Genomic DNA, 24,703 nt, shown 5'->3' with positions numbered 1-24,703 from the left:
TACTCATTTTTTTAAACTAGTCCTTCATATTCAAATACCCTATTGTCCTCCCTAGTAGTTTCGCCCTTGTTTCCATTTACTCTGTGAACAAACCCCATTCAGGGTCTTTTCAGGAAAAATGCTATTGCAAAACATGCTTGAAATCTGGCAGTTGTAGAGCTAACCAGTGTATATTGGCTCTGCTTGAATTTTTTACTAGAAGTTTGTATTTTTACTGGCTATTTACAATTTTGTTTCCTTCTCAAGAATATGCAACAGGCTACTTTGCTTAAACTACTTGAATTGCAGACCAAACTGAAATATTTTGACAAGTTTTGAAAATATTAAATACTATCAACCTGCAGAATGGAGATTCTGCTCAGTGTTAGTATGATGAAACTCAGAGGGCAACAAAAGAAACCTAAATGGATGACAAATACTGGGGAAAGGGAAGGAAATTCCCCACCTTATATAGTGAAGAAGCCTATTGAGATTGGAGAAAAGGATTTTTTACTTCACTGCCTATGATATTGCTGATTGTTTTAAGGTTTAAATTTTTTTTAAGTTTATCTGTTTTAATCTAATCAATATTTTTCTGTTATACTGAATCATTTAAGCTGGCATGTTTTGCCTATATTGATTCTTTAATTTGTACATTTGCCTATGATCTAACTGAACAACATATCATTGTATACAACTATGAACATCTTGTTCAAACTTTTTCACTAGATCCATCAAAATCACTTATTGCCTTAAAAGTCTTTTCTGCCTTTTTGTCTTTGTTAATTATCACATATTTGATGATGGATGGACTTCATCAAAACTGGTCACAATAATATACAACCTTTGGAGTATTTAATGAGCTAAGAATTTTAAAGTAGTTTAATGGGTGTTTAGAAATAATTTTAGATAACTAGTAGTTTCTGAATGGAATGTTGAATTAAAGGTACAGAACCAAATAGAAATTCCTACCAAAAGTTTATATAAAGCAGGAAGCCAAAAAGAGCTTCTGTGCATGTATAATAATTTAACTCTTCAGTTTAATTTACTTCCACCAGAACAAGCTAGAATTCTTGGTGATGTCTGAGACCCCAAAAGGTTTTCCTTAACAATTCAGAGGTTTGGGTTTTTTCTAGACTCTTCTGCCAAGTTTTGAAAATAATGGCAGTAATAGACTTTATTAAAAATATCTTTGCCAAGGTTAAAAGATTGCTATACTGTAGAATTTGTGATAAGTATCTATCAGTTCATAGATTTTTTAATGCTATACAGCAAGTGGCTATTTATAAACTCATGTGAATCCTATATAATAATGGATTTCTTTGCTATTATCATTAACTGGGCTATTGTGAATTTGGGGGTTTTGGGTACTGTCTTTGAATGTACATTATCTACTGTATTACTGTTTTATGTGAAACTCATTTGCACTCACACAGTGATTCTTAGCCAAGTTAAAAAGGAAAGGATCTCATTTTTTGTTGGGAAACCTTTTTATTCTACCTTTCCTTGGCTGACACAGTGTGTCACTGATTGTAAGCTATATATTTTTATTTAAAATTTTTTTATTATTGTTTTTCCTTGCATGTGCAATATAGTATTTGGAGTTTTATTTTTCTCTCCTTTTTGTATTTGAAACACATGTCACCAGTTATTGAGATTTTTCTTTAACTTTTTTTAATTTTGCAGTAATATAAGTTTAGAAAATACATTTGTTCTAATATTAATGCATACCTCCAAAGCTTTAGACTATAAAATAATGCCATTGACTGTTAAAACAAAATTATGAGACTTTTCTTAATGATTCTATCTGATTCCAAGAGAAGAATCACTGCACAGTGCCAAAGAAGCACAAAGCTAACCTGCAAAGTACCAATGAGCACGAAAAATCAAAAGACACCAAATCCCAGTAGGATTGATGTAATTTTGAGCCAAGACAAGAGGACTTGAATCTGTTTGGGGTTTGAGGTTGCAGCTGTTTTGACATATGTCAAATGGCAGGACTTCCCTGAGCCCCATCCAAGCACCTCACTTTGGCTCCTACCTGGTTCCCAAAATCTAGTCCCTTTTTTGTCTTTCATAGTGTGACAAACTTTCTGTAATCCTGGCTACTGATTGGGGTAAGTGCATAATTGCTTAAATCATTTTAATTGGGCTCTTGTTCAAAGGCCTGTTTTAAGTTTAATTTTCCTTAACTTAGATTTTTTTGGACATAAGACTTTGAAATTTTTTATTTTATACACAAGTTATTTTTTCTCTTCTATTTGATTTTTCTGATGTTTTCATTTTCTTTTCAAATTGATTCATATACCTCATAACTCAGCCATGCATCCCTGAGTAATCCCTGCTTTTGTTATTATTCTCTTCAGGGAGACTTTGTTGTTGTTGTGAATTTTTATTTAAAGTTGAGCCTAATTTAGAACAAAAGACTACCTCCCTGAATCCAGAAAATGAACTGTTTGGAGAAGGCATGATTAAGATGCCTGCAGAGACCACACACTGCACCAGAACTGAATTTTGGGAGTCGAATATACTTGTTTTGAATGTATACTCTTCTGCCAAAGGGGACTGCCCCCAAAATTGTTTTTTTTTTGTCAACCTAATAATCATTGGTTTTGATCTTTTTCTCTTTTATTTTCCTTTTGTCCACAAATTATTGCAATTTATAAGTTGATTATGCTTTCATGATCCTTTTGGGGAGACTGGTATCCCAATAAGATCAAAGGGGGTATGTATAGGTAGGAATTCTAAACTAAAATTCTAATTTAGGGAACCCCTAAAACTACATTAACCAAAATTCCTTTCTGTATTACCCAGAATCCTTTTCCCTTGTGCACATTTGCATCTTCACATATTGGTTATAAGTCCTGAGGCACTGTCTCATTTCTGCTCTTTTTTTCCCTCTCTTCTCTAATGACCAGTCTAGGCTTAGGTAGCTTTTTACTTTAGTTGTTATTAATAAACTTTATAAATCATAATACTTTAGTTATTGTATATCAATTTTAATCTTTACAGATAGCACAAATAGAAAAGACACCAGAGATCAGATGGCTGCATCATGGGACTCTGGTTCCTTGTATATAATAGACTGAACAGTAGGGATTAGGCTACCCATTCCTTTAATTCCTTCCCCCCCGTACCATTATTTTGTTTGACTGTATGGCCTGCTTGCCATAGGGAAGTGCCATCAAATGGCTCTTTGTCAATGCATCCATCATTTTTCAACATCATGTTAAAAAAAAAAAAACCCAATACCCATATCTTATATTTAAACTGTTCTTGAAATGTATTATACCAAAGGGAGCAGGGTGGCTCAGTAGATTGAAAGCCAAGCCTAGAGATGGGAGAAGCTGGGTTCAAATCTGGCCTAGCCATTTGACCCTGGCAAATCACTTAATCCCCAAAGCCTATCCCTTACCTCTCTTTTGCCTTGGAACAAATATACAGTGTCGAATCTAAGATGGAAGGTAAGGGTTTATTTAAAAAAAAAAAAGGAAATACATAGTACTTCCAGGTCCTTTTGTATCATGATGAATCAGTCCTGAAGCTTATACTTGTCATGCTCATTAGTAAATAATTGAGGAGAATGTCTCTCAGGGTATCAGAGAATGGAATGATAAGATTTATTTTAACATGGAATTATTACTATTTCTAAGTTTTAAATTGGGCCTCAGATCTGTCCTCCAAACCTCTTTCCTCATTCTCTTGTTCCTAAAAATCCAAAGGATACTTTTCACATATCCTACCCCAGAGCATCTTCTAAGTTAGGGCAATTGAAAAGGGCAATTGTGGGTCCTACCTAGTCAAACAAAACAAAGCAGTTTAGGCCAGGTATGATTGTGAGCAGAAGGACAGGGCCCTTGAGTGCCACTTTGGGTGTATAGACAATGTCACTCAACCACACATGATCTGATTTCTTCTTCTAGACGTTGGAATCATAGGACAAGGCATGTGATTTCCCACCATTATCAAGGAACTGGGGACAATACTGAGAACATGTAGGACCACCTCCTCATTAGCTATTCACCAATTAGAAATGTCTTGGGTTGTCTAGAGGGAGGGCTAAAGAACGAGCTTCCAAATTGTATTTAATAACTCCAGAAGTTGAGAGATTACTGACCAGTTAATTTATTGGTTATTTTTAGCCAGATCAATACATTAATTCTCTTATCCAGAATCCAGCCTCTCAGATTTTTAAATCACCACATAAGCCTGCTCCGAAGACTGCTGGGGGTTCCGTGGGTGTGCCTGAAGGGGATTCAGTTGCCTGTGCATCAATCTGTCTGTCCCCTTCTCTTCAGAGGATCTGAGTATTTGGTCTGTAACACTTTATAAGGTCACTCCATGAACTTGATTTAGAAAGGGTCTACCTTCTTGGTAGGCAAGGCATGGAAAGGGAGAAATGAATTAATAAACTGGTGTGATTGAGGACAGAAATCAGGAATTAGACCTGGACAGGACCTTAGACATCACTGAATCAAATGACCTAAATTTTCAGAAATGTAAACTGAGAGAGGCCCAGTCAAGTTAACACATGGACCAATATTTTTTTTTTATCAATGGCATCATTTGAATCTAGATCTTCTGGCTCCAACCCAGGGAGGGAATTTCCTACTAAACCTTTGAAGCCTGACAGTTTTGCCCCCAAACACCTCTGGGAGGAAGGTGGTATCCTGGTAAACACAAGCTAAAGAAGTAAATGGCCTGTCTATGGTCACACAGTTAGTAAACCTTATAGCTGGGATCAAATCCAGGTCTCCTCTGACTACAAAAACTTCTGTTGCCTCTTAAGTAATTACTTACCTCTGGGACTGGACTTGGAGATGTGGAATGATGGCCCTGAGAGGCTACTTCATCATCTGCCCCTGGCTCAGGAAAGCTCCCCCTGGACAGGTTTTCAGAGACTGTCCCTGAGAGAAGCCCACTGAGATAGGTCTCCTTCCTCCTGATCCTTTTGCTGATTCCCTGGGCTATATCTGGGTCAGAATCCCCCAAGATCCCTCTCCTCCCCCAGGCTCCAGCACAATGGCTATCTCACCTGCGATTAGGAGCACCTTCCAGGAGCTGCCCATAATGTGAGGAACTTTTGAGGGGCTCTCTATTAGCCTATGCTTCCCTCTGCATATGACCGCCTTCTCCTTCCCAGGAAGCTCCATCTTTCCCTTTTCAGGTCTGTCTCCCCTGTACAGAAATGTCTACTCTGGAGGTGTCCATGCTGCTGTCCAGGCTGTCTTGAGTCTCCAGATCTGTCCCTGTTCTTCTTCCTCCAGGCTTCTCTCTGCAGGGCCGGAGCAGCTCTTAGCAAGAATCTCTCAAGCCCCACAGGTCAGGAATTTAGCCTCTGACTTTCTCCTCCCTCCTCTCTCTTCTTCTTTCTTTCTCTCCTATCTGCTGTGGTTTCATGCCTGTCCCGGCAAGCCCCTCCCCTACACAGATCCCTCCCACTGTCCATGGAGAAGGGGTTTTGTCCCCAAAGGGAACATGAGTCACTCAACATAATCTACTTTGGTCTTCTGAGGCCTGATCTCCTTCCTTATTTTCCTCCGGAAGCAGACTGTTTAGCCCCTTAAATGAGTGTAGGGAATATTAGGTAAAGTCGAGGTGCTTGGATCGTTATTTGGGTTTCTCAAACCCAGGCTACTGAGCATCTCCTCCTTTATCCAGCCAGGTCAGAGTGCCCTGACCTTTTCTCAGGTGTTTTACTGGGGCTTCTGGGAGGGTCCAGCAGAACTAGGGAGAGGGAACTGAAGGTCGAGTAGCCTCCACTGAGTGGGAGCAGATAGAGACCACTTTCCTCCCCTCCACACCCCACTCCTGTTTCTAAGTGACTCAGTGGATTGAGGGCTGCCTGGAGCTAAGAAAATGGAAAAGTCTTTGCTTCCTTATTTTTGGTGGGCAGGATGCAATATAGGCTTTTCATAGTACCTCCCCATCCCAAACAAATGTCAGAGTCTGGAGAGGGAAAAGATGGAGAGGCAGAAAGGGGTGCCTGGACACTGTGGTACAATTCAATGTAATGGACTTCTCTATTAGCAGCAATGCAAGGATCCAGGACAATTCTGAGGGACTCATGAGAAGGAACACTATCCACATCCAGAGAACAAACTGGGGGAGCGGAAATGCAGAAGAAAAACAACTGCTTGATCACTTGGGTAAATGGGGATATGATTGGGGATGTAGACTCTAAAACGATCACCCTGGTGCAATTATCAATAATACCGAAATGGGTCTTGATCAATGACACATGTAAAACCCAGATGAATTTCACATTGGCTATGGGAGAGGGGTTGGGGGAGGGCAGGGAAAGAACATCAATCTAGTAACTTAGAAAAATATTCTAATTTTATTGAACAAAATTTTAAAAATAGAAAGGGGTACATGGAGAGGGAGATAGCAATAGATTGAACGAAAGATGGGGGAAAGCTGTCATTGAACTCTTAATCTATCTTGGAAGGAGAAGCCAGGTGAGAAGGAAAGGTCTTTGGATGAAGATTGTGGGGCAGAACGTGAGAATAGAGCTACAGGTGAAGAAGTTGATTCTGGGAAGTAGAAGATGATCTTTCCTCAAGTTAAAGAGATCAAAGAGGAACAAGAAGTTTAGAGGTCTGAGGAGGAGACATGAAGCCCAAAGTGATATCCAAGGACAGGCTCTGAAGGGACATTTACAGGGAAGTGACATTAGTTTGAGAAAGACATTTCCACATGTCTATTCTTTGTTAAAATCAAGCAAACAGGACTTTCTTGAGAATTGTTCAGTGCCATCAAGCACAGTAAGTAAAGCCTGTTTTGACCATCCATGTTCATGGCCCCCATGAAATTTAAGAAGCCCTGATTTAGCCCAATACCGTCAGTGTTGGAGGAAAAAACTGAGGCCCATAGTTGTGACATTTCTGTGACCAAATGGACAGCAATTAGCAGAGCTGGATTTGGATGGAGGCCTCCTGGCTCCAACTTCATTCCTATTCCTCCTCTTAGAAAGTTGTTCAAGGCTCATTAATTGACCAGTCCATTATTACAGAAGAGGTAAATGTTAGAGGCAGGACTTGATCTTGGGTCTTCCTTTGCCAGAATCCATTGGTCTTTCACCATACAACAGGTAGAAGCTAAGGGTGAAAGTAGAGTAGTTACTAGGTATGATGGGGGAGAGGTCCTCAGTAGCAGGGATTGGCATCTTGCCAGGTGAGGCAAACCAAATGTATTGCCCAGAGGGGGTGGGTGAAAGGCAAGTCAGGGTGATGGTTAGGCCTGTGGAACATGCTACAACACCTATCTCTTCTCCTCTCTTAATTGTCCTGGCCTCTTGCCACAAAAAGTGCCACAGGATTACCTCAGGATACACAGTGAGTGCTCAAAGGTCTTCTGCACTTAGGATGATGCACCAAGTTATTCAGTTAGGAGGAAGTGACCGGTGCAGATCTTCAGTAACAGACTCATCCTTGGGTCTATCCCTGGGGACGTCAGGATTATTCTGTCCTCGATTCAGTTGAGCAAGTTGTAATGGCAGGGTGGTAAGGGGGTAAGGGCAGTCAGTGGTCAGTCTCTTCCAGAAACAGAATGCAGAAGCAAGATGTTTATCACAACTGTCGATCGCAGAACTGATTTGAACAGGTTCAAGCTGCTTCAGGCAGAGTTTGTGGTGAACAGCTCAGTAGGGTCAGTCAAAAGCCACAGTGAAGGGTTCTGGGAGTGAGCAAGACCTTTTTTTTTTTTTAACTCTTACCTTCTAGCTTGGAACCAATAGTGTGTATTGGTTCCAAGACAGAAGAGTGGTAAGGGCTAGGCAATGGGACTTAAGTGACTTTGAGCAAGACTTTTTAAGGAAGTTTTCTTGGGTCTTCTGCATTCTCACCCTGGGGATATGGTAACTCCAGGAAAACAGACACATTAGCTTCAGGGATGGTCTCATATTAACATTACCTACATGAGCTAGCCCCAAGAGAAGTTATTCACTGATCTCCAGTAATCAATCCTTCACCATGTTGTTATCTTGACTAATTAGACTAAACTCCTTTTAATTCTTTTTCTTTTGCTCATGAATTAGGGTGAAAGCCCAAAGGAAGAAATGTCTTCTCAACAGTATATTATCAAGGCATGCAGCTTGTCCGACAAGAGAGAAATCATCTCATAAGTTGATATTGTGCCATCCAGATAATGGGCACATTTGATGACTTCAGGGAACTGAAACAGTCTGAGATCATGGAGTCTCTATGCCATGGCAGTTCCTTGGACTATGTAAATAGCCCTGATGCAGAGCATGGAAGGTCCTCTGCTCACTCTTCCATGTAGATGAAAATTGGTGCTGGGCTTCTGGATCCAAAGCCATTAGCCCAGATGAGTGCTTCATCGTATGCTCCTAGATGGCTTGCCAGGTGTTCCAGGATATCTGAAATGTTTGGCGCAGCAACATGGGTAGGGGCACTGATTTGTGTTTTCATAGAAAATGTCTCTGACAAAGGCCTCCTTTCTCAAATACACACAGAACTGAGTCATATTGATAAGAATGAAAAAAATTTCCCAGTTGACAAATGGTCAAAGGAAAAGGAAATTCTCAGAGGATGAAATGAGAAATCTCTGTAATTTTATGGGAAAAAAATGCTCCACGTCACTATTAATTCAAGAAATGCAAATTGAAACAACTCTGAGGTGTCCTCTCACATCTGTCAGACTAATATGACAAAAAGGGAAATGATGAATTCTGAAGGGAATGTGGTAAAAATGGGGACACTCATGCTGTTGGTGGAGCTGTGAACTGATGTAACCATTCTAGAGAGCAATTTGGAAACATGCCCAAAGGTTCAAAGAAATGCTGTGGCCTTTGGCCAGCAACACTACTGCTAGGTCTGTATGTTAATGAGGTCAAAGAAAGGGGGAGAGGACTTACTTGTTCAAAAGTATTCACAGAAGTCCTCTTTGTGGTAGCAAAGAACTGGAAACCGAAGGATTGTTCATCAGTTGGGGAATAGCTAAACATGCTGCAGTATTTGATTATCACTGAATACTATTGTGCTATAAGAAATGATGAACAGGACAATCCCCCAAAATCTTGAAAGATTTATATGAAGTGATGCAAAGTGAAGTGAGCAGAACCAAGAGAACATTGTACACAGTAACAGCAATGATGAACAACGATCAACTGTGATTGACTTATTATTAGCCATTCAGGGATCCAGGACAACCCCAAGAGCTTATCCACTGCCAAAGAAGGAACTGGCAAAATGTGTATGCAAATTGAAACATGCCATTCTCCACCTTATTTCCTCCATGAATCTTTCTCTAGTGTAAGTGGTATGTGTCTTCTTTCACATGATGAACGTGGAACTATGTGTTTTATGAGAGCAAATATATAATAAATTTATCTTATTACCTTTTACTTTGAGGGAGGTGTGGGATGGAAGGAAAGAATTTGGATCACAAAATGGCAGAAAACAAGTATAAAAAATTGTATTGGCATGTTAAAATTTTTAAATTATATTAAATTAAAAAAAAGAAACCACAACTTGACATTAAAAAAAAGTTCTCTGTAATCCTCTGTGACCCATCTAGTTTGGGGGCTAAACAGGACTATTATAAGGCACTATTGATGAGCCATAGTATGCCCATCTTCTACATTTCTCATATTGTTTCTCCTGTTACTCTAGGCTTTCCAGGAAGGTAGTACTGCTGAGTTGAGACACTCTGAGGAGGAGCAAGTAGAAAAACTGGTTCCCACCTGGCCTCACAGAACAGAACAGGTTTTACAACTCTCCCCTGGAGTCTACATTCCCCTAGGGCTGTTTGCCATGCCAAGCACTGGATGTACCCACGAAGGAGGGATATATAAATATAGTACTTGTCAGGAGGAAGCCCCCCTCTTTATATATTCTGTTCTGTTTGGGTTTTTTTGGAATGACCCTGTATCCATAGTGTAAAGATAATTTTAGGATTGTGACTTAAATCCAAATTAATTGGTTGCCAGGGGGAAATCCCAAATAAAATACCCAAGTCAATCTGGAAATTTATGGTAATTTTAAATAATATAGAGGGAATAAATTTAAGGAGAAAGAGGGAAGAGGATATAGGATTTCTCCCACCTAGCCTGTGCCAGGGGAGTTTAAAATCTCCACCTCTAGGTCTCTGAAGAAGATGAGAGGATTCTAAGAGGATAAAGTTGGAAAGTAAAGGGGGGAAACTTCATCCAGAAACTCACCACCAAAACAGAAAATAGCCATGTCAAGATGCCAAAATGCCCAGTACGCTGCTGTCAGCCACCTCTCCACTGCCAAAGGTAGAGAGGAAGTGAGCCAAATATATAGACCTTTCACCCTTGTGTCCCCTCCTCTAAATGCCCACTCTTTAGTTCTCATCTTCTTTGATTAGATTATATTTTTACAGTTACTTAACACTTCTTTGTTAAGTTCACCTTTTGTTAGTTACTTGGCCTTTTTATGATTAATTTAACCTTTATAGTTACTTAACACCTTTTTGTATTAAGATCTAAAAATAGACTTAGCTTAAAGTTCTAGCCCCACTATAAGGTACGAGCTAAGTACCTTCATTGTTCAATCAGGAGATTACAACTTTATCTTCCCATAAAGTAAGGTCTAAGTAGGGTGGAGTAATTTAAAGTTCACAATAGTCATCCTTGGTTGTTGACCAACTGTGGAACTGGCTGGAGTTCTCAGGAATGGGAGGGCATTCTGTACCAGTATTTAGGAGTTAGACAACTTGGTTTATTTCACAGTGACAGGTGAATTGTTCATTTCCCATGATACTGTATAAGTGGAAATTTTCTACCTTTGAACTACGTTCCCCAGAATTCATTTTTTATTTCCCAGAATTCCTTTCCCTTCTCCACCACGTAGTGTGTTCACATTTGTATATGTTTTGCTAATTCCTCTCTCTATCTCTCTCTGTCTCTCTGTCTCTCCTCTCTCTCTCTGTCTCTCTCTGTCTCTCTCTATCTCTCTCTGTCTCTCTCTGTCACTCTCTGTCTCTGTGTGTGTCTCTCTGTCTCTGTTTCTGTCTCTCTCTGTTTGTCTCTGTCTCTGTCTCTCTCTTTCCAAGTGCAAGGCTGGGAAAGTGGGTTCTCTTTACTGAGGTTTTTTTCCCTTGCTTCAAGTTTATTGCTAATACATCTTATAATCCTTGTAATATTGGATATTAATTTTTAAATATAGGATACCTTCTATCACCCTCCATTACCCACCCTTGGGGATGACTTTGGCCCCGTCCCTATTGCCCAGGGGGTGGGTGCAGGGTGCTACCCTCTGGGATTAGCCTCCTTAGGGGGGTGCCTGGGGCTCTGCTGCACAAGCTGGGTAGCAGAACTGCTGGGCAAGCTTCTATTTCCTCCACCGCTCCAGGAGCCCTGCATTTGGCTGCCAGTCAGGTTTGTATTTGGGCATGCCCACAGCGGGTCTGGCCTCATCAGCTTTCCAGTCCCTTTGCTATGGCTTCTCTTGCTCTTTTCACCCCCAGCCCATCTCCACTTGCACGTCGTTGCAGTTCTCATCCACTTTCTGAACCTTCTCTTCCCTTCTCTTATATACAGCTTATATACACCTCATAGACAGGCCCCACTGCCAGAGACCCAGCATACGGACTCAAGGACTATCCCAAGCTGGAGGGGACGATCTGCAAGATTTTTCCTTTCATTCCTGCAGTGAATGTTAGCAGCATCCAGACCTTCAGCTTGGGTGTGTCCATAGTCTGTCTCATCTCCAGCTCTCTCAATAACTGCAGTCACCCTCTATTGTTTTCCAGCCCCCTAGCAGCCCCAGGAGATCCCCCTCTTTTGGATATGCCTCCTGACACCCCGGAACAATCCATTCTAATAAGGAGTGCTTGCTTTTACTGCCTGGCAAGGTGGGCAGGGATGTTATTGATTTTTTGCCTCGTCTCCTTCTGACTTCCACAGCTTTCCCATCCAAGCAGTGATACTCTCACCCTTTGGCTGGAATTTTGCTGACAAGTCAATTAATTGGTGGAGGGGGGATTGTACTGCCTGTTGGGTGACTCTCTTCAGCTGTGTCTCTCACTCTCTCCTCCTGATCTCTCTGGAGACCCTGCAATTTCTTGGTAATAATGGGGTGTTTCTTTATGAGGGGGAAATTCTGACTAATTTCCTTAAATACTGCTTCATTCTCCTCATCCTCCTCTTCATCAATAACCTCAATTTCTCCCCCTGAGTCTACCCTTCTATCACTGTCTTTCCAGGGAAGTCGGCCCTTAGCACCCCACCTTTTATTATTTACAGTTGCCCAGAGTTGGAGTCAGGAAAGCTTTTTTCTCCTCAGTTGGGAAATAGAGTCAAAGGGCTCTAACTTCCTACTCTCCTCCATCTTCCCTCTCAGTCCTGTGGTCATCAGTGCTGTGGAGGAATGCAGATCTCATCCTTCTTGGAGATCTTCCTCCAACTTCTTCACTTTCCAGCTTTCACCTGCGCTTTTGTAGCTCACCTTACACACTGAGGCTGTGCCCGGCCAGTGAATAACAGCAGCACACCTCCTATCTTCCTTGCTAAAGTGAGGAGCCCTTTAACCTCTAAATCCAGCTGGTCTTGATGCTTTTTTTTAGGAAGCTCATTTATGGTCTGTTCAATTTCTTTTTCTAAACAGGATTAGTTAGTTATTCTATTTCTTCTTCTGTTAATGCAGGCAATTTATATTTTTGCAATTATTTTTCAATTTTATTTATATTGTTCTATTTGTTGGTATGTAATTGGGCAAAATAACTTCTAATAATTCCTTTAATTTTATCTTAATTAGTGATTTATTCACTCTTTTCATTTTTCATACGAGTAATAAAAGGAGTTTGATAGGCCTCCTTTGCCTACTGAAAAATTTTCTAAGATTATTATAGGAGGGAAGGACATGAAGGGTAAAATCAATGGAAGTGGATTGACATTCACTATAAGTCTGACCTCATACACTAGAGTCAGGCTCTTTCTTTACAAGTCTTTTCCTAATTCATCATGAAAATCTCTTTTCCTGAGTGGACCTGAATGCAATGGAACCCTGCAGGTGGCCTACATGAGTCAATCCAACAGATTTATTCTCTGAGAGAAAAGAGATTACTTACCAAAATCACTGGTTAGAATGCTCTTAGGAACTGACAAATTGGTCATGTTGCTCCTTGATCTCTTATGTATACAGTGATCCCTCACCTATTGTGGGAGTTACATTCCAAAGATCCCTGTGATAGGTGAAAATCCATGAAGTGGACCAGGAGAGATGCTGAACATATGGACCCAGTGCAGAAGAGCAGACATATGCTACAGTCACTGAGCCAATCAGCACCCAGGATACAGAACACAGTGCTGTGGTTGGTCTACTTTCATTGCATCAGTCAAAGCATGCCGTGTACAAATCTCATGTCGGCAAACTTATGCAAGTGGCAGTGGTGTGCTGCATTTCCATTGTGTAGAGTACAGTATTCATCTGCAATCATCTGCAATATTGCAAAAAACTCTGTGATACAGAATTATATACATATATATCCGGGCCTGCCGGACTTCAACAGTGGGGTTCGGGGAGCAGCCACCTAAAAAGAGCCCATGGAGGAGAGAGGGGGAGACCAAGCACGCAATAGAGAGACAGAGTCAATCTGGTAGTGTCAAGGCTCCGTTTATTGTAGGTGTAAGGCAGAATATATGTGCTTGAGGTAAAGGGGGGGTGGTGGTGGTGATTAAAGACTGCTTGTACCAGGAGGGAACATGAAGAATGGTTATTGTTATGTTTTGTGGCTGTTGGTCTTGGCGACGCCTGGGAGGTAACTTGTTTGTTAAGTTTCCCTAGGATCTTAAATCTTGTTTCAGGTCAAGTTGTCCCCGAATATGGTCTCTGACACATATATATGTATATAATATATATATGAAACTCATGATACAATGAAGCCACAATAAGTGAACCACAATATAGTGAAGGACGACTCTACTTTCAGCCAAGAAGTTGAGCAGGAAGCACTAAAAATGTCATGCCATATCCTAGAGACAGTTTCTGACATATACACAATCTAGTGATTAAGGCGCAATTCCACTTGCCATCTATAGTGACCCCCCACGGGAGTCCTATATTATTTATCTGTGGGTAATAACCTGAGGAGGAGAGAGGAGACTAAGGAAATGGGAGAATAATAATGACTCAAAGGCAAAAGTTGAAACACATGGGGAATAAGAGGAATAAGAGAATAGGTGGGGAGTACCAACTCCTTGATACTCCTATAGACAAGAGAGTCTGCTTTGGGGGGCGACAGTGTTGCTAGAAAAGGTGAGGAGTCTCAACTCCTTGGTGCCTCCTATAAACAAGGGAGTCTGATCAACCATTGGAAAGAGATATAGTGAAGCAAGAGAGGTAAGAGGAGAGGAGGGGAAGAGAGAGAGAGTAAGAGTGAGTAAGAGTAAGACAGAGAGTGGAAGAGGGAACAGAGGGAATCAAAGAGACAAGATCAAAGAAGTGAGGATTAATCCAACCCACACTTTGCAAATGAAAGTACTCTGAGCCCAGGGCCCTAATCTAACCATGCTTTGCAAATGAAAGTACTGCGTGGCCCCTGTCAAGGCCCAGCCCATGAATTTGCCTGTCCTTTGCTAGTCCTTTGGACTGTCGCTTTCCATACAATGAACATCAAGAGCTCTGACCATGTGTCTGGTAATACAATATCAATACATCAATCATACTTCCCAGATGCCAACATGCCTGGTATCCTACACCATCCCTGTAATTTACCAGAACAAAATGGCCACCATTTCACAATATGTGGAATCTCCCTCAGTCTAAATTTAATCTCCTTGTAGACAATGACCACTTTTATTCGCATTGATAAATTCTTCACTTATCAAAGTTTAAATTGATATAGCAATTCCTTGTCATATCTTTCAGCATAATGGAGTTTCTCGGCTTAATTGTTTAGATTGAAATCATTTTTTGCCATTAACTGGTCTCATATCATGATTGTTATTGTATTGTTTTGAGTTCAGCTGAAGTGAAAAATAGATTTTGCTCTAGCCCTTTCTTAAACTTTGTATTACAAATGTATTTTTTTTAAACAACATATAGTTTGGCTTTTGCTTTCTAATCCTCTACTAACCTCTTCTGTTTTATAGATGAGTTAATCTAATTTACATTCATAATTGTAATCATTAATTGCATGTTTCCTGTCATCTTCTATTAATTTTTCCTTCCTGTTGTTTACTGTCTCCTTTATAAAGGAAAATGAAATGAGATGGGGAAATGTTAGGGAATCTATTTCATTAAAGACTCATTTCCCCCACAATAGGATTATACTCAGTTTTATTGGGTATGTTATTCTTGGTAGTAAGTATTTATTTTCACCTTTTGAATTATCACATTCCAACATCCTCCCTCATTTATTGTGGTAGGTAATAGGGATAAATTTTGTGTGATGACTACTGTTACTCCTTAGTCCTTTTTGCATGTCATAGTATTTTTTCCTTTGACTTGGGAAGTTCTGGATTTTGACTATGATATTCCTAAGAGTTTTGTGTAGAGTATTTTTTCCAGGAGTAGAATATTTTCCACTTCCATTTTGCCTGCTGGTTCTAACAGTTCTGGGAAATTTTCTTTTATAATTTCTTGACATTTAATATTCAAAATCTTTTTTAATTGGCTCTTGAAGATTTCTCCTTTTTCTATTTTCCAGGTGACTTATTTTTGCTTTGTGATACCTTTCATTTTTTTTCTTCTATTTTTTTTTTAGCATTTGGACTTTGTTTTAATATTTCTTATTGGTTTATAGGATAATTAACACTGTTTAGGTAGTTCTAATTTTCAGTAAATCTGTTATTTAGGTAATTTGGATCCTCTTGTTCTAAAATGTTAATTCTCCTTCGAAGTTTTTCCTCCATAGCTAGAAAGTGTGGCAGATCTCTATAAACATCAAGTTCATACATCTTTGGAAATATGTTTAGTAAGCTAGGCAATAAATAGAGTGCTAGACCTGGAGTCAGGGAAGTCTGCATTAAAATCTAACCTCCCAATTTACCTTCTGTATAACCCTGGGCAAATCAGTTAAGCTTTGTTTCCTTCAGTTTCCTCATCTGTAAAATGGGGATAATAATAGTACCTATCTTCCAGGCTTCTTTTGAGAAAAAAAAAAGTTAATATTTGTTAAGTACTTTAAAAACTTTTAAGCTCTATATACTATATACCAGTGATGGCAAACCTATGGCATGGGTGCCAGAGATGGCACTCAGAGTATGATCTGTGGGCATGTGTCTGCCCTCCCTTTCCCCCTCCTCCCCAGTTTGTTACTAGAAGGGACTCCAGCAGAGCTGCTCCCCAGCTCCTCTCCAGTAAGCCTGTCGACATTTTTTCACATCACCCACTCCTCTGCTCAGTAGCCCAATGGGTTTGCACAGGGGTAAGGTGGGTGGCTCACAGGTGGCAGAGCTGGACCAAAGTGGAGCACTCAGGTACCTCCCTTCTCCTCCCCTCCCCCTCTCTACACTCACTGAGGACATTCCTCACCTGCCCCTCTGCTCAGCAGTCCAATAGCAGCACTTTCTCCCTTCCCTTGTGTAAGGTAAAGGAGGGGCACAGTAATCAACCTCTGGGTGGGACAGGCACTCTAAAAGGTTTTGCCATCACTGCCTTATACTGTACTACATATCTATTATTTATAAAATAGTTTTTAGTTCTGTTTAAAAGTTACTCCATTTCTTCTAGAAATTCTAGTTGATTGTGTATCCAAGGTATCTTTTCTCATTTGGTGCTTTGCTTATAGATATTCTGGAGTCATTTCTCCACTGGCTTTGCATCTTGAGTATTCCTGTCCATATAATAGCTTTTTAAAGTGGGGTTGTTTCCTGATTATTTGCTTTTCTGGCCTTACTTCCTGAATTGGAACTTCATAACACTTTCAGGCTCTACATGCTTCTCTTGGGTGTCTTGCTGCTATTTTCTCTGGTATTCAATGCTGTACTTTTTGCACGTATCGGGAGTAACTCAGGACAATGATCTGCCATTTTTAGTGTGCTCAAAGCAGTCAGCAGCAGAATGAATCATAATCATTACCCTGCTTGTCTGAGTTCCTCAAGATCTTATCTTAGATTTAGGTCTTGGTGGCACCATTGAGACTTGCCCCTAGCTGAAGTTCTAGCAGACTATTTCTGTCTCCAGTCACTGTCAGCTAGCTACAAGGCTCTGTAGGTGCAGAATTGTGGGCTTTCCTTTGTTCTAAGGTCTCTGCTCTGGTCCTTCAGCTATAGGCAGAAGAACCAGATAGGGGATGAAACTCCAGTTTTTTGTCTGCTATGTAGCCCCAGGCCCAGAGCTGTTTCCATGCCTCTACACAAGTCCCTTCTGTAGCTGCCTGCAGCCACAAATTAATATATTCGTGGGTGGACACCTGAGAAGGAAAGTTAGACACCATGGGGAAATGGGGAAATGGGTGAAAGGGACAGAGAGAGAGGGAATACAATAAAGGAAGAAGAGAAGAAGAGCTCCACAACATGGGCTCCAGCATGCATGGTCCTCTGAGGGTGGGAGAGGGAGAGAGAGAGAGAGAGAGAGAGAGAGAGAGAGAGAGAGAGAGAGAGAGAGAGAGAGAGAGAGAGAGAGAGAGAGAGAGAGAGAGAGAGAGAGAGGGAGAGAGAGAGCACTACAGTGTCCCCAATCTTTTATTGGAGAATCAAGGAATGGGGAATGTGAGGTAGTTAATGAAATGGTTCAACATTGGCTCAATTGACAACCACAAGATCAAAGAGGAGGAGGTTAATCAAACATGTGACCTGGTAGGGGATCTGGTCTGTCAGGATAGGAACTAGGACCCTGTGGCAGCTAATGCCCTGTCCAGGAATTCTCCTGACCTTTGTACCGTACGTTTGGAGAGTGGTCAGAATTAATAGTGTACTAATTAAACATAATTATCAAGAAATAATATAACCGTGAGTCTGGTACATGAGCACATAGGTTAATATCGATATTACTTTCAATATCGGAATATACCTGGGATACCACACTTTCTTTAGTTGGCACTGATCCACCTCTAGGCTGAGGCTACAGGGCTGCCAATTGGTTCCTCTTCCTGTTCCTACATAAGATCAAACTTATTTCTCCTGAATCTATGACCACTTCCTCCCCAAGTACACAGCCTAGTGCCCTCATGCACTCTCTAGTTTTCTTATCAACTTCCTGGTGAGTTCATGTGCCAAGACTTTGATCTTTGTAAATACCCTGACTTGGGCTGAAAAAATTCCCTACTGCGTTTTCCCCTTGAAAAGGATCCCCTTTTTGACTTGATCTTTTGCCCCATCTAGACTTTATTGAAGTGATTGTGATGAGAAGCCAGACTGGAGAGCTTCTTCTTCCTCTTCCTCATGTTACCTCCCCTGGTCTCTCAATGACACACTATTCTACCAATGCACTTGTGTATTGATTCAAGCCTATTCACAACTCTATTGTCTCTCTCTCTATTCTCATCACCTTAGTTTGGAGTTGAGGCCAGTTTTGCCTGCAATGTAGACACTGAAAAGCCACTTTGAATTCCTGAGCTTTTTCTATATCCAGGTTCTTTGGATCAGGTTACAGCTGAATTTGAGATATGGCAAATTGGGTCACATTAAATTAAAGTCTGACCCCTAAATATCAAGTTCAGTCTTACTGGTCTACCCAGTATTGTGAAGGACATCTACCAACCAGATACGTGTGTGATCATCTATATTCTTGCCAGTGAGGCTTCGGGGAATTCCTGCTACCTACCAAGTAACCTTTGGCATTCCTAGCCTGGCATTCAAGGTTGTTCACAAAATGGCAGCAGCCCTCTCTAATATGTCTCCTAGCCATGCACTGCCTACTCAGGATGCATTGGTCTACTTTTTGCACTTGAACAAACATTGCATCTGCCCACCCCTGAACATTGGCTTGTACTGTTTCTCCATAGAAATGGAATATTCTCCCTTCTCCACTTTGATCTATTGAACTCAACATCCTTAAAACCCCATACTTTAAAGACCTATCTAGTGATAAATAACTCTTCTATGAAACCTGACCTGATTTTGAATTGTCTTTTCCCATAAGATCTCTCCCACAATTCTTAATTTTGTAACCTAGTCTAAATACACATGTCATGTGATATTGTGCATCAATTAATTACCTTTAATGGGGGTCTGATCTTTCTACTAGATTGTCAGATCCTTGGAAGTGGGAATGGAATTTTAGCTACTCCATGTATTTCCCATGGAGGCGAGCACAGTGCTCTGAACATGGTGGGTACATAGGTGCCTGCCACATGGCAAATTGGACATGAGAGCTTCTAATGTTATTATGTGAGTAGAGGAAGTTGATCTCCATTTCCTCCAGGGACAAAAATAGAAAGAAATGGATTGACATTCACTACATATCTGGACCACACATATTGCCTAGAGTGGAACTCATTTTTCACATGTCCTCTCCCAAGTCATCCTAAAAAGCTGCCTCTTTTAGTTGGCCTGTATACCTCCTCCTGAGGTCCCATGCTAGTAAGAGACCACGTACTAACCAGACTGACCGTGATGTCTCTAGAGGTTGTTGAGTTGGTCATGTTATGCCCAGTGTGTATACTTCCTTGAATTTTCCCAAGATGCATGGTCAATGGGGTCAATGTTTCTGGAGCATTCAGGCCCCAAAGAGTCATTGGCATGCCATTAACACTGGGCAGCTGGCTGAGACTGAGTTTGACACTCTAAGGTCAATGAGTCATTGAATATGACCATAACCTCCCCACTTTGAGATCTTGATTTGATCTGGTCTGTCTGTGTAAAGATGAAAAACATGAGATGTCAGTCATTGTTAAGGAAAGGCTTGGGAGAGGGAGGAGACTCAGAGTCAAACGCAGGTTCCAGTCAGGGTGAGGGACTCACTTCTATGGGCACAGACTGAATTCCAAGCTTCACATGGATGAGCTCTTGGCTCTTCCGTCTTCATACACTTGATGGTGAAGGTCTGGTTATTCTCAGACATAATCATCCTCTCATTGAATGACAGGGCTGGCCATTGAAGAACCATGGAATTTTTACTCCCTTCCAATCTCTGCTACATGTCAAGGCCAAAGTCATCTTCTATGATGTTGATGCTATTGACAATAATGTTGGGTTTGGGCAGCTTCTCTACTGAGCAAATAAGAGGAGAGGGTTGTGTGTCACTGGTCTGTGTCTTCACCAGTCCACTTGTGCATTAAAAATAACACCTAAGTTCAAATCTGGCCTCAGATACTTTTTAGCTGTGTGACCCTGGGCAAGTCACTTAACTCCCATTGCCTAACCCTTACTGCTCTTCTGCCTTGGATCCAATACATAATATTGACTTGAAGATGGAAGGTAAGGGTTTATAAAAAATAACGCCTAAAGGGGACAGCTGGGGGACTCAGTGGATTGAGAGTCAGGTCCAGAGAGGTCCTGGGTTCAAGAGTATGATCTCAGGTACTTTCTTGCTGTGTGACCCTGGGCAAGTCACTTGACCCCCATTGCCTAGCCCTTACCACTCTTCTACCTTAGAACCAATACCCAATATTGATCCTAAGATGGAAGGTGAGGGTCATTAAAAAAGAAGATAAATAATATCTAAAGTCCAAACTGAAACTGAGCCCCTCTCTTCATTCAAGATACCCCTTAATGAATTATCACGTGGTTCTATGGGGATATGATTGGGGTTTGTGCTTTAAAAGATCACTCTAATGCAAATATGAATACTATGGAAATAGGTTTTGAACAATTATATATACATAACCCAGTGGAATTGCTTGTCAGCTCCAGGAAGGGGGAGGGAAGATAAGGGGGAAATCATGAATCAGATAACCATGGAAAAATGCTCTAAATGAATGAATGAATTAATAATAATAATAATAATAACAACAACAATGAAGATACCCCTTAAACAGGACCTCCTCGAGGAAAGCTACTCTGATGCCATCATCTGCTTTGTGTTCTCTTACCGAATTACCTTGTATTGAACCAAAGGTCTTGGAACCAACAAGACTTGGATAGAGGTTCTGCCTCAGACACATACCAGCTGCTTAATTCTGGGCAGGCTACTGCCTGTACCATCAGTGTCCAAGTGGACTCTCTAAGACTAGGAGTTGAGGTCAAGGTGCCAGCCTGCATTGGAGGAGTGAGTTGCCTCCCCCAGAAATTCCTTCTACCCAAGAACTTATCCGTCATGGGTTATCTCTATTCCCCTGATTTTTTTTCCTTATATGTGCTTCCATGTTCCCTGGATAGAATATATGCTTTTTGAGTACAGGGATTCTAATTTTTTATCTTTTTTTCCCTAGGACTCAGTCCAATGCCCGGCACATCACGGTTGCCTAATATATTATTGTGGATCAGCATATGGATGATTCCTAAATCCTTCCTCCTGCAGTATGCTTGACACAGGAGTTGTATGACAAAAAGAAAGCCCAGAGCTGGCTGCTGCTTCTTACCCCGTAGCCACTGAATGCCTTCTGCCACACACCGATGCACAGGAGAATTACCAAAATGCACACCACAGAAGAAAGCCCCAGATGTCCTGGGCTGTCAGCATTTTCCCAGTCAACAGCATCTCAGAGCTAGAAATCCCTTGGACGGGGCACCTGGGATTCTTCCTGTCCGGGTCCCAGAGGTCATCTTGCCAATCCCCACTCCAACATCCCTGGCCAATTGTCATCCAATCTCTCCTGGGAGATGCCCTGTACTTGGGAGGTGACTATTTCCTGAGGTAACCCTCAGAGGGAGGAGGCATCTAGGGGTACAGTGAATGGAATTTTGGAATTGGAAGTCGGGAAGGCTTGGGTTTGAATCCTGCTTCAGCTACTTACCAGCTGAGTGACTGACCAAGTCCCTTCATCTCTCATTCTCACTTTCCTCATTTCTGGAAATAGCACCCACATTGTGAGTTCTTTGTGGGAATCACATGAGATGTGCTATGTGTACCCCTTTGTCCCCCGTCAGGCACTACCTAAATGTTAGCTGTTGTTCATCCATTGCTCAGCTGGAAAGCTTTCCTTGTAGGGAAAGTCCTTGAGTCCTAAACATTATCTTTGCTCCACACGTTGCATTGAACATGTCTTGTCTGCCCGCTGAGCAGTCAGCAGGAAGGGTGGCCCCAGTCTTTCCCTGCAGAGAAGGCTGGGCCTCTCCAGCTTGGCCTTTCCTATGGACAATGGAGGTCGTGCACTTGTGTTCCCTCTCAAGGCTCTGGGAGCCTTCAAAAGCATCCCTGCCAGGTGGCCCCAGCAGCCAAGGTTCTTCGGTGTCTGGGCAGCAGCCAGCCTGGTTTGGTCTCTGCTGGGCCCAGCTGGCGAGCCAGCATCTGAGCCTGGCTAGCCTTGTTCTCAGCGATGCTCTCTCTGAGCCACAGACGTACAGGTCTTGGGATAGACAGACAGACTTGGGGAATAGGTCGTCTGCCTCAGGCACCGTTATGAGCCTTCCCTGGTTCAGACTAGCTCCCTAGTAAAGCTGGGAAAGTGGGAAAGGAGGGGCCGACCTCCCAAACCGTGAGTGCCTGCGGCCTCTGCAGCAAGGGCCCTCCGAGCTCTCAGGTGGCCCCTGTGGCCAGCAGGCAGCACGTCTGGATGGGGGAGGTCTTCCCTCCGCAGGGAGGGCTCATGTTCTGGACCATCCCTGCTCCCTGGCTGGGGAACATGGAGGAAAGGCAGGGGAATGGCTGCACAGCCTGGGGAAGGGCCGCACTTACCACAGGCTCTTAATTGTCCTTCTGTCCCAATTGCCCGGAAATCAGAACCAACAGCTTGGACACTATTGGAGATGAGCGTCAGAGAGGCTGAGGGGAGCCCTCGGGGAGCGCCATGTCCAGGACTTTGGTTGAATCACGCATTCCAGGACCTACAATGTACCTGACAGGAGGCCGCTGGGTGGCTCAGTGGATGGAGAGCCAGGCTTAGAGATGGAAGGGATTCCGGGTCTTTTTTTAAACCTCTTCCACGGACCCGATGCAGAAAGGACCTAACAAGGTGGTAGGCAAGACAGTGAAGGGAGAAAAGAATCAACAAACTGGTGTGGCTGAGGCTGGAAATCAGCTCTTAGACCTAGAAAAGACCCTAGAGATGCCTGACTCGAACATCCTCCATTTATATATGAGGAAACTGAGGACAAGATAAGTTAACAGATGTGGCTGCTATCAATTCAAAAATAGCAAAGACAGCATTTGAACCTGGATCTTCTGGCTCCAAAACCAGGGAGAGCATTTCCCACCGACCTCTGGGGGCATTTGGAGACTAACAGAGGTTTGCTCCCAAACAGTCTGGAAGCAAGATGGTGTTCCAGGTAAACCTCAGTTAAGAGAGCTAAGTGAACTGTCCATGGCTAGTAAACATTATAGCTGGCATCCAAACCAGGGCATGCCTGGGACTGTGGGTTTTGTCTACTGCAGTGACAGCAATAATCCTTTTTTTTTATTTATTTTTTTAAACCCTTACCTTCCTTCTTAGAATGAAAATAAGCATTGGTTCCAAGGCAGAAGAGTGGTCAGGGCTAGGCAATGGGACTTGCCCAGGGTCATACAGCTGGGGAGTGTCTGAGGTCAGATTTGAACCCAGGACCACCTGGCCTTAAATCCACTGAACCACCCAGCTGCCCCCAATTCTTTTATTTTTGAAACCCTTACCCTCCATCTTAGTATCACTATTGTGTATTGGTTCCAAAGTAGTAGAACTGTAAAGGCTAAGAACCTGGGGGTTAAGTGACTTTACAGAGTCACATAACTAAGAAGTGTCTGAGTCCAGATTCAAACCCAGGACCTCCCCTCTCTGGGCCTGACACTCAATCCACTGAGCCACCTATCTGCCCTAGAGCAATGCTTCTTGATGAACAACTGTGAATGGCCTAATTATTCTCAGCAATACAGTGATCCAAGACAACCCCTGAGAGTCAGAATGAAAAATGCCTTCAGTTAAAGAACTGATGAGACTGAATGCAGACCAAAACACAGTATATATCACTTTCTTCCTTGTTTTTTTTTTGTTTAAGATCTCTTCCACAAATAGACTAATATGGAAAGATGCTTCACACGATTGCACATTTAAATCTCTGTCAGATTATTTACCATTGAGGAAGAAAGGGAGGAGGGAGTGAAATAGGGAGAGTGGGAAGGAGAGAGAGAATTTGGAACTCAATGTTTAAAAGAATAAATTAAATGTTTATAGGTAATTGGAGAAAATAGAATAATAAAAAAACAAGCAAACACAGAGGAAGCAGAGGACCCCAGCCCTGACTAACAATGTAGACATAGTTCGCAACAACAACACAAGCACAAGAGAAATACAATAGGAACAATAAGGAAAATAACCTAAATTCTCTCCCATCTCACCCCTAAGAAGGAGATGAAGGAAGCTCTGACAGTTGGTGGTTATTCGAGGTCATTAATTGGTAATCGTATATTTTGGTAAGTTTCAGTAAGTGATTCATCAGAGGAAAAGGCACAGCAGGAGGATTGCATTATGGGCCGGGTACCATTTTGGGAAGTGGTCAAGATGTCTAGTTCCATTTTTGATAATACCATCCTATCACTGGCTGCTCCTCTTCACTATCATCACAGCATACCAAACTTGTGAGGGCTTCCACCTGATTTATTACAAGCTATAATCCAATACCTGTTGGAATGCCATTTGGAAGATGATTATGCCGATGGAGAGAGAGCATGTTTCCATGGGCTTGGACAAGGCGCAGCTTAGGTTTGGCAGGCAGGGTCTCTACAGTGCTTCCTTGAGTACGTCATACCCTAATGTGCAGCATCCTTTCCAACCAAGGGAC

The 24,703-nt window shown here is 41.9% G+C and overlaps 1 protein-coding gene across 1 annotated transcript in view; it reads right to left on the bottom strand.

Annotated features, from left to right (window-relative positions):
- The window catches only part of LOC103103217 (uncharacterized), an 81,780-nt gene that overhangs the window by 24,400 nt on the left and 32,677 nt on the right, over positions 1-24,703 (bottom strand). Inside the window, exons 10-13 of the mRNA XM_056826221.1 lie at positions 22,428-22,690; positions 21,981-22,299; positions 21,373-21,463; positions 5,015-5,171 (exon numbers count right to left, since the gene is read on the bottom strand). Coding sequence (XP_056682199.1) covers positions 5,015-5,171; positions 21,373-21,463; positions 21,981-22,299; positions 22,428-22,690 — 830 coding nt within the window. The remainder of the gene's footprint in view (positions 1-5,014; positions 5,172-21,372; positions 21,464-21,980; positions 22,300-22,427; positions 22,691-24,703) is intronic.

This window comes from Monodelphis domestica, chromosome 4 (assembly GCF_027887165.1).
Source record: "Monodelphis domestica isolate mMonDom1 chromosome 4, mMonDom1.pri, whole genome shotgun sequence".
NCBI classification, from domain to species: domain Eukaryota; kingdom Metazoa; phylum Chordata; class Mammalia; order Didelphimorphia; family Didelphidae; genus Monodelphis; species Monodelphis domestica.
This window is presented reverse-complemented; position numbering and strand designations above follow the sequence as displayed.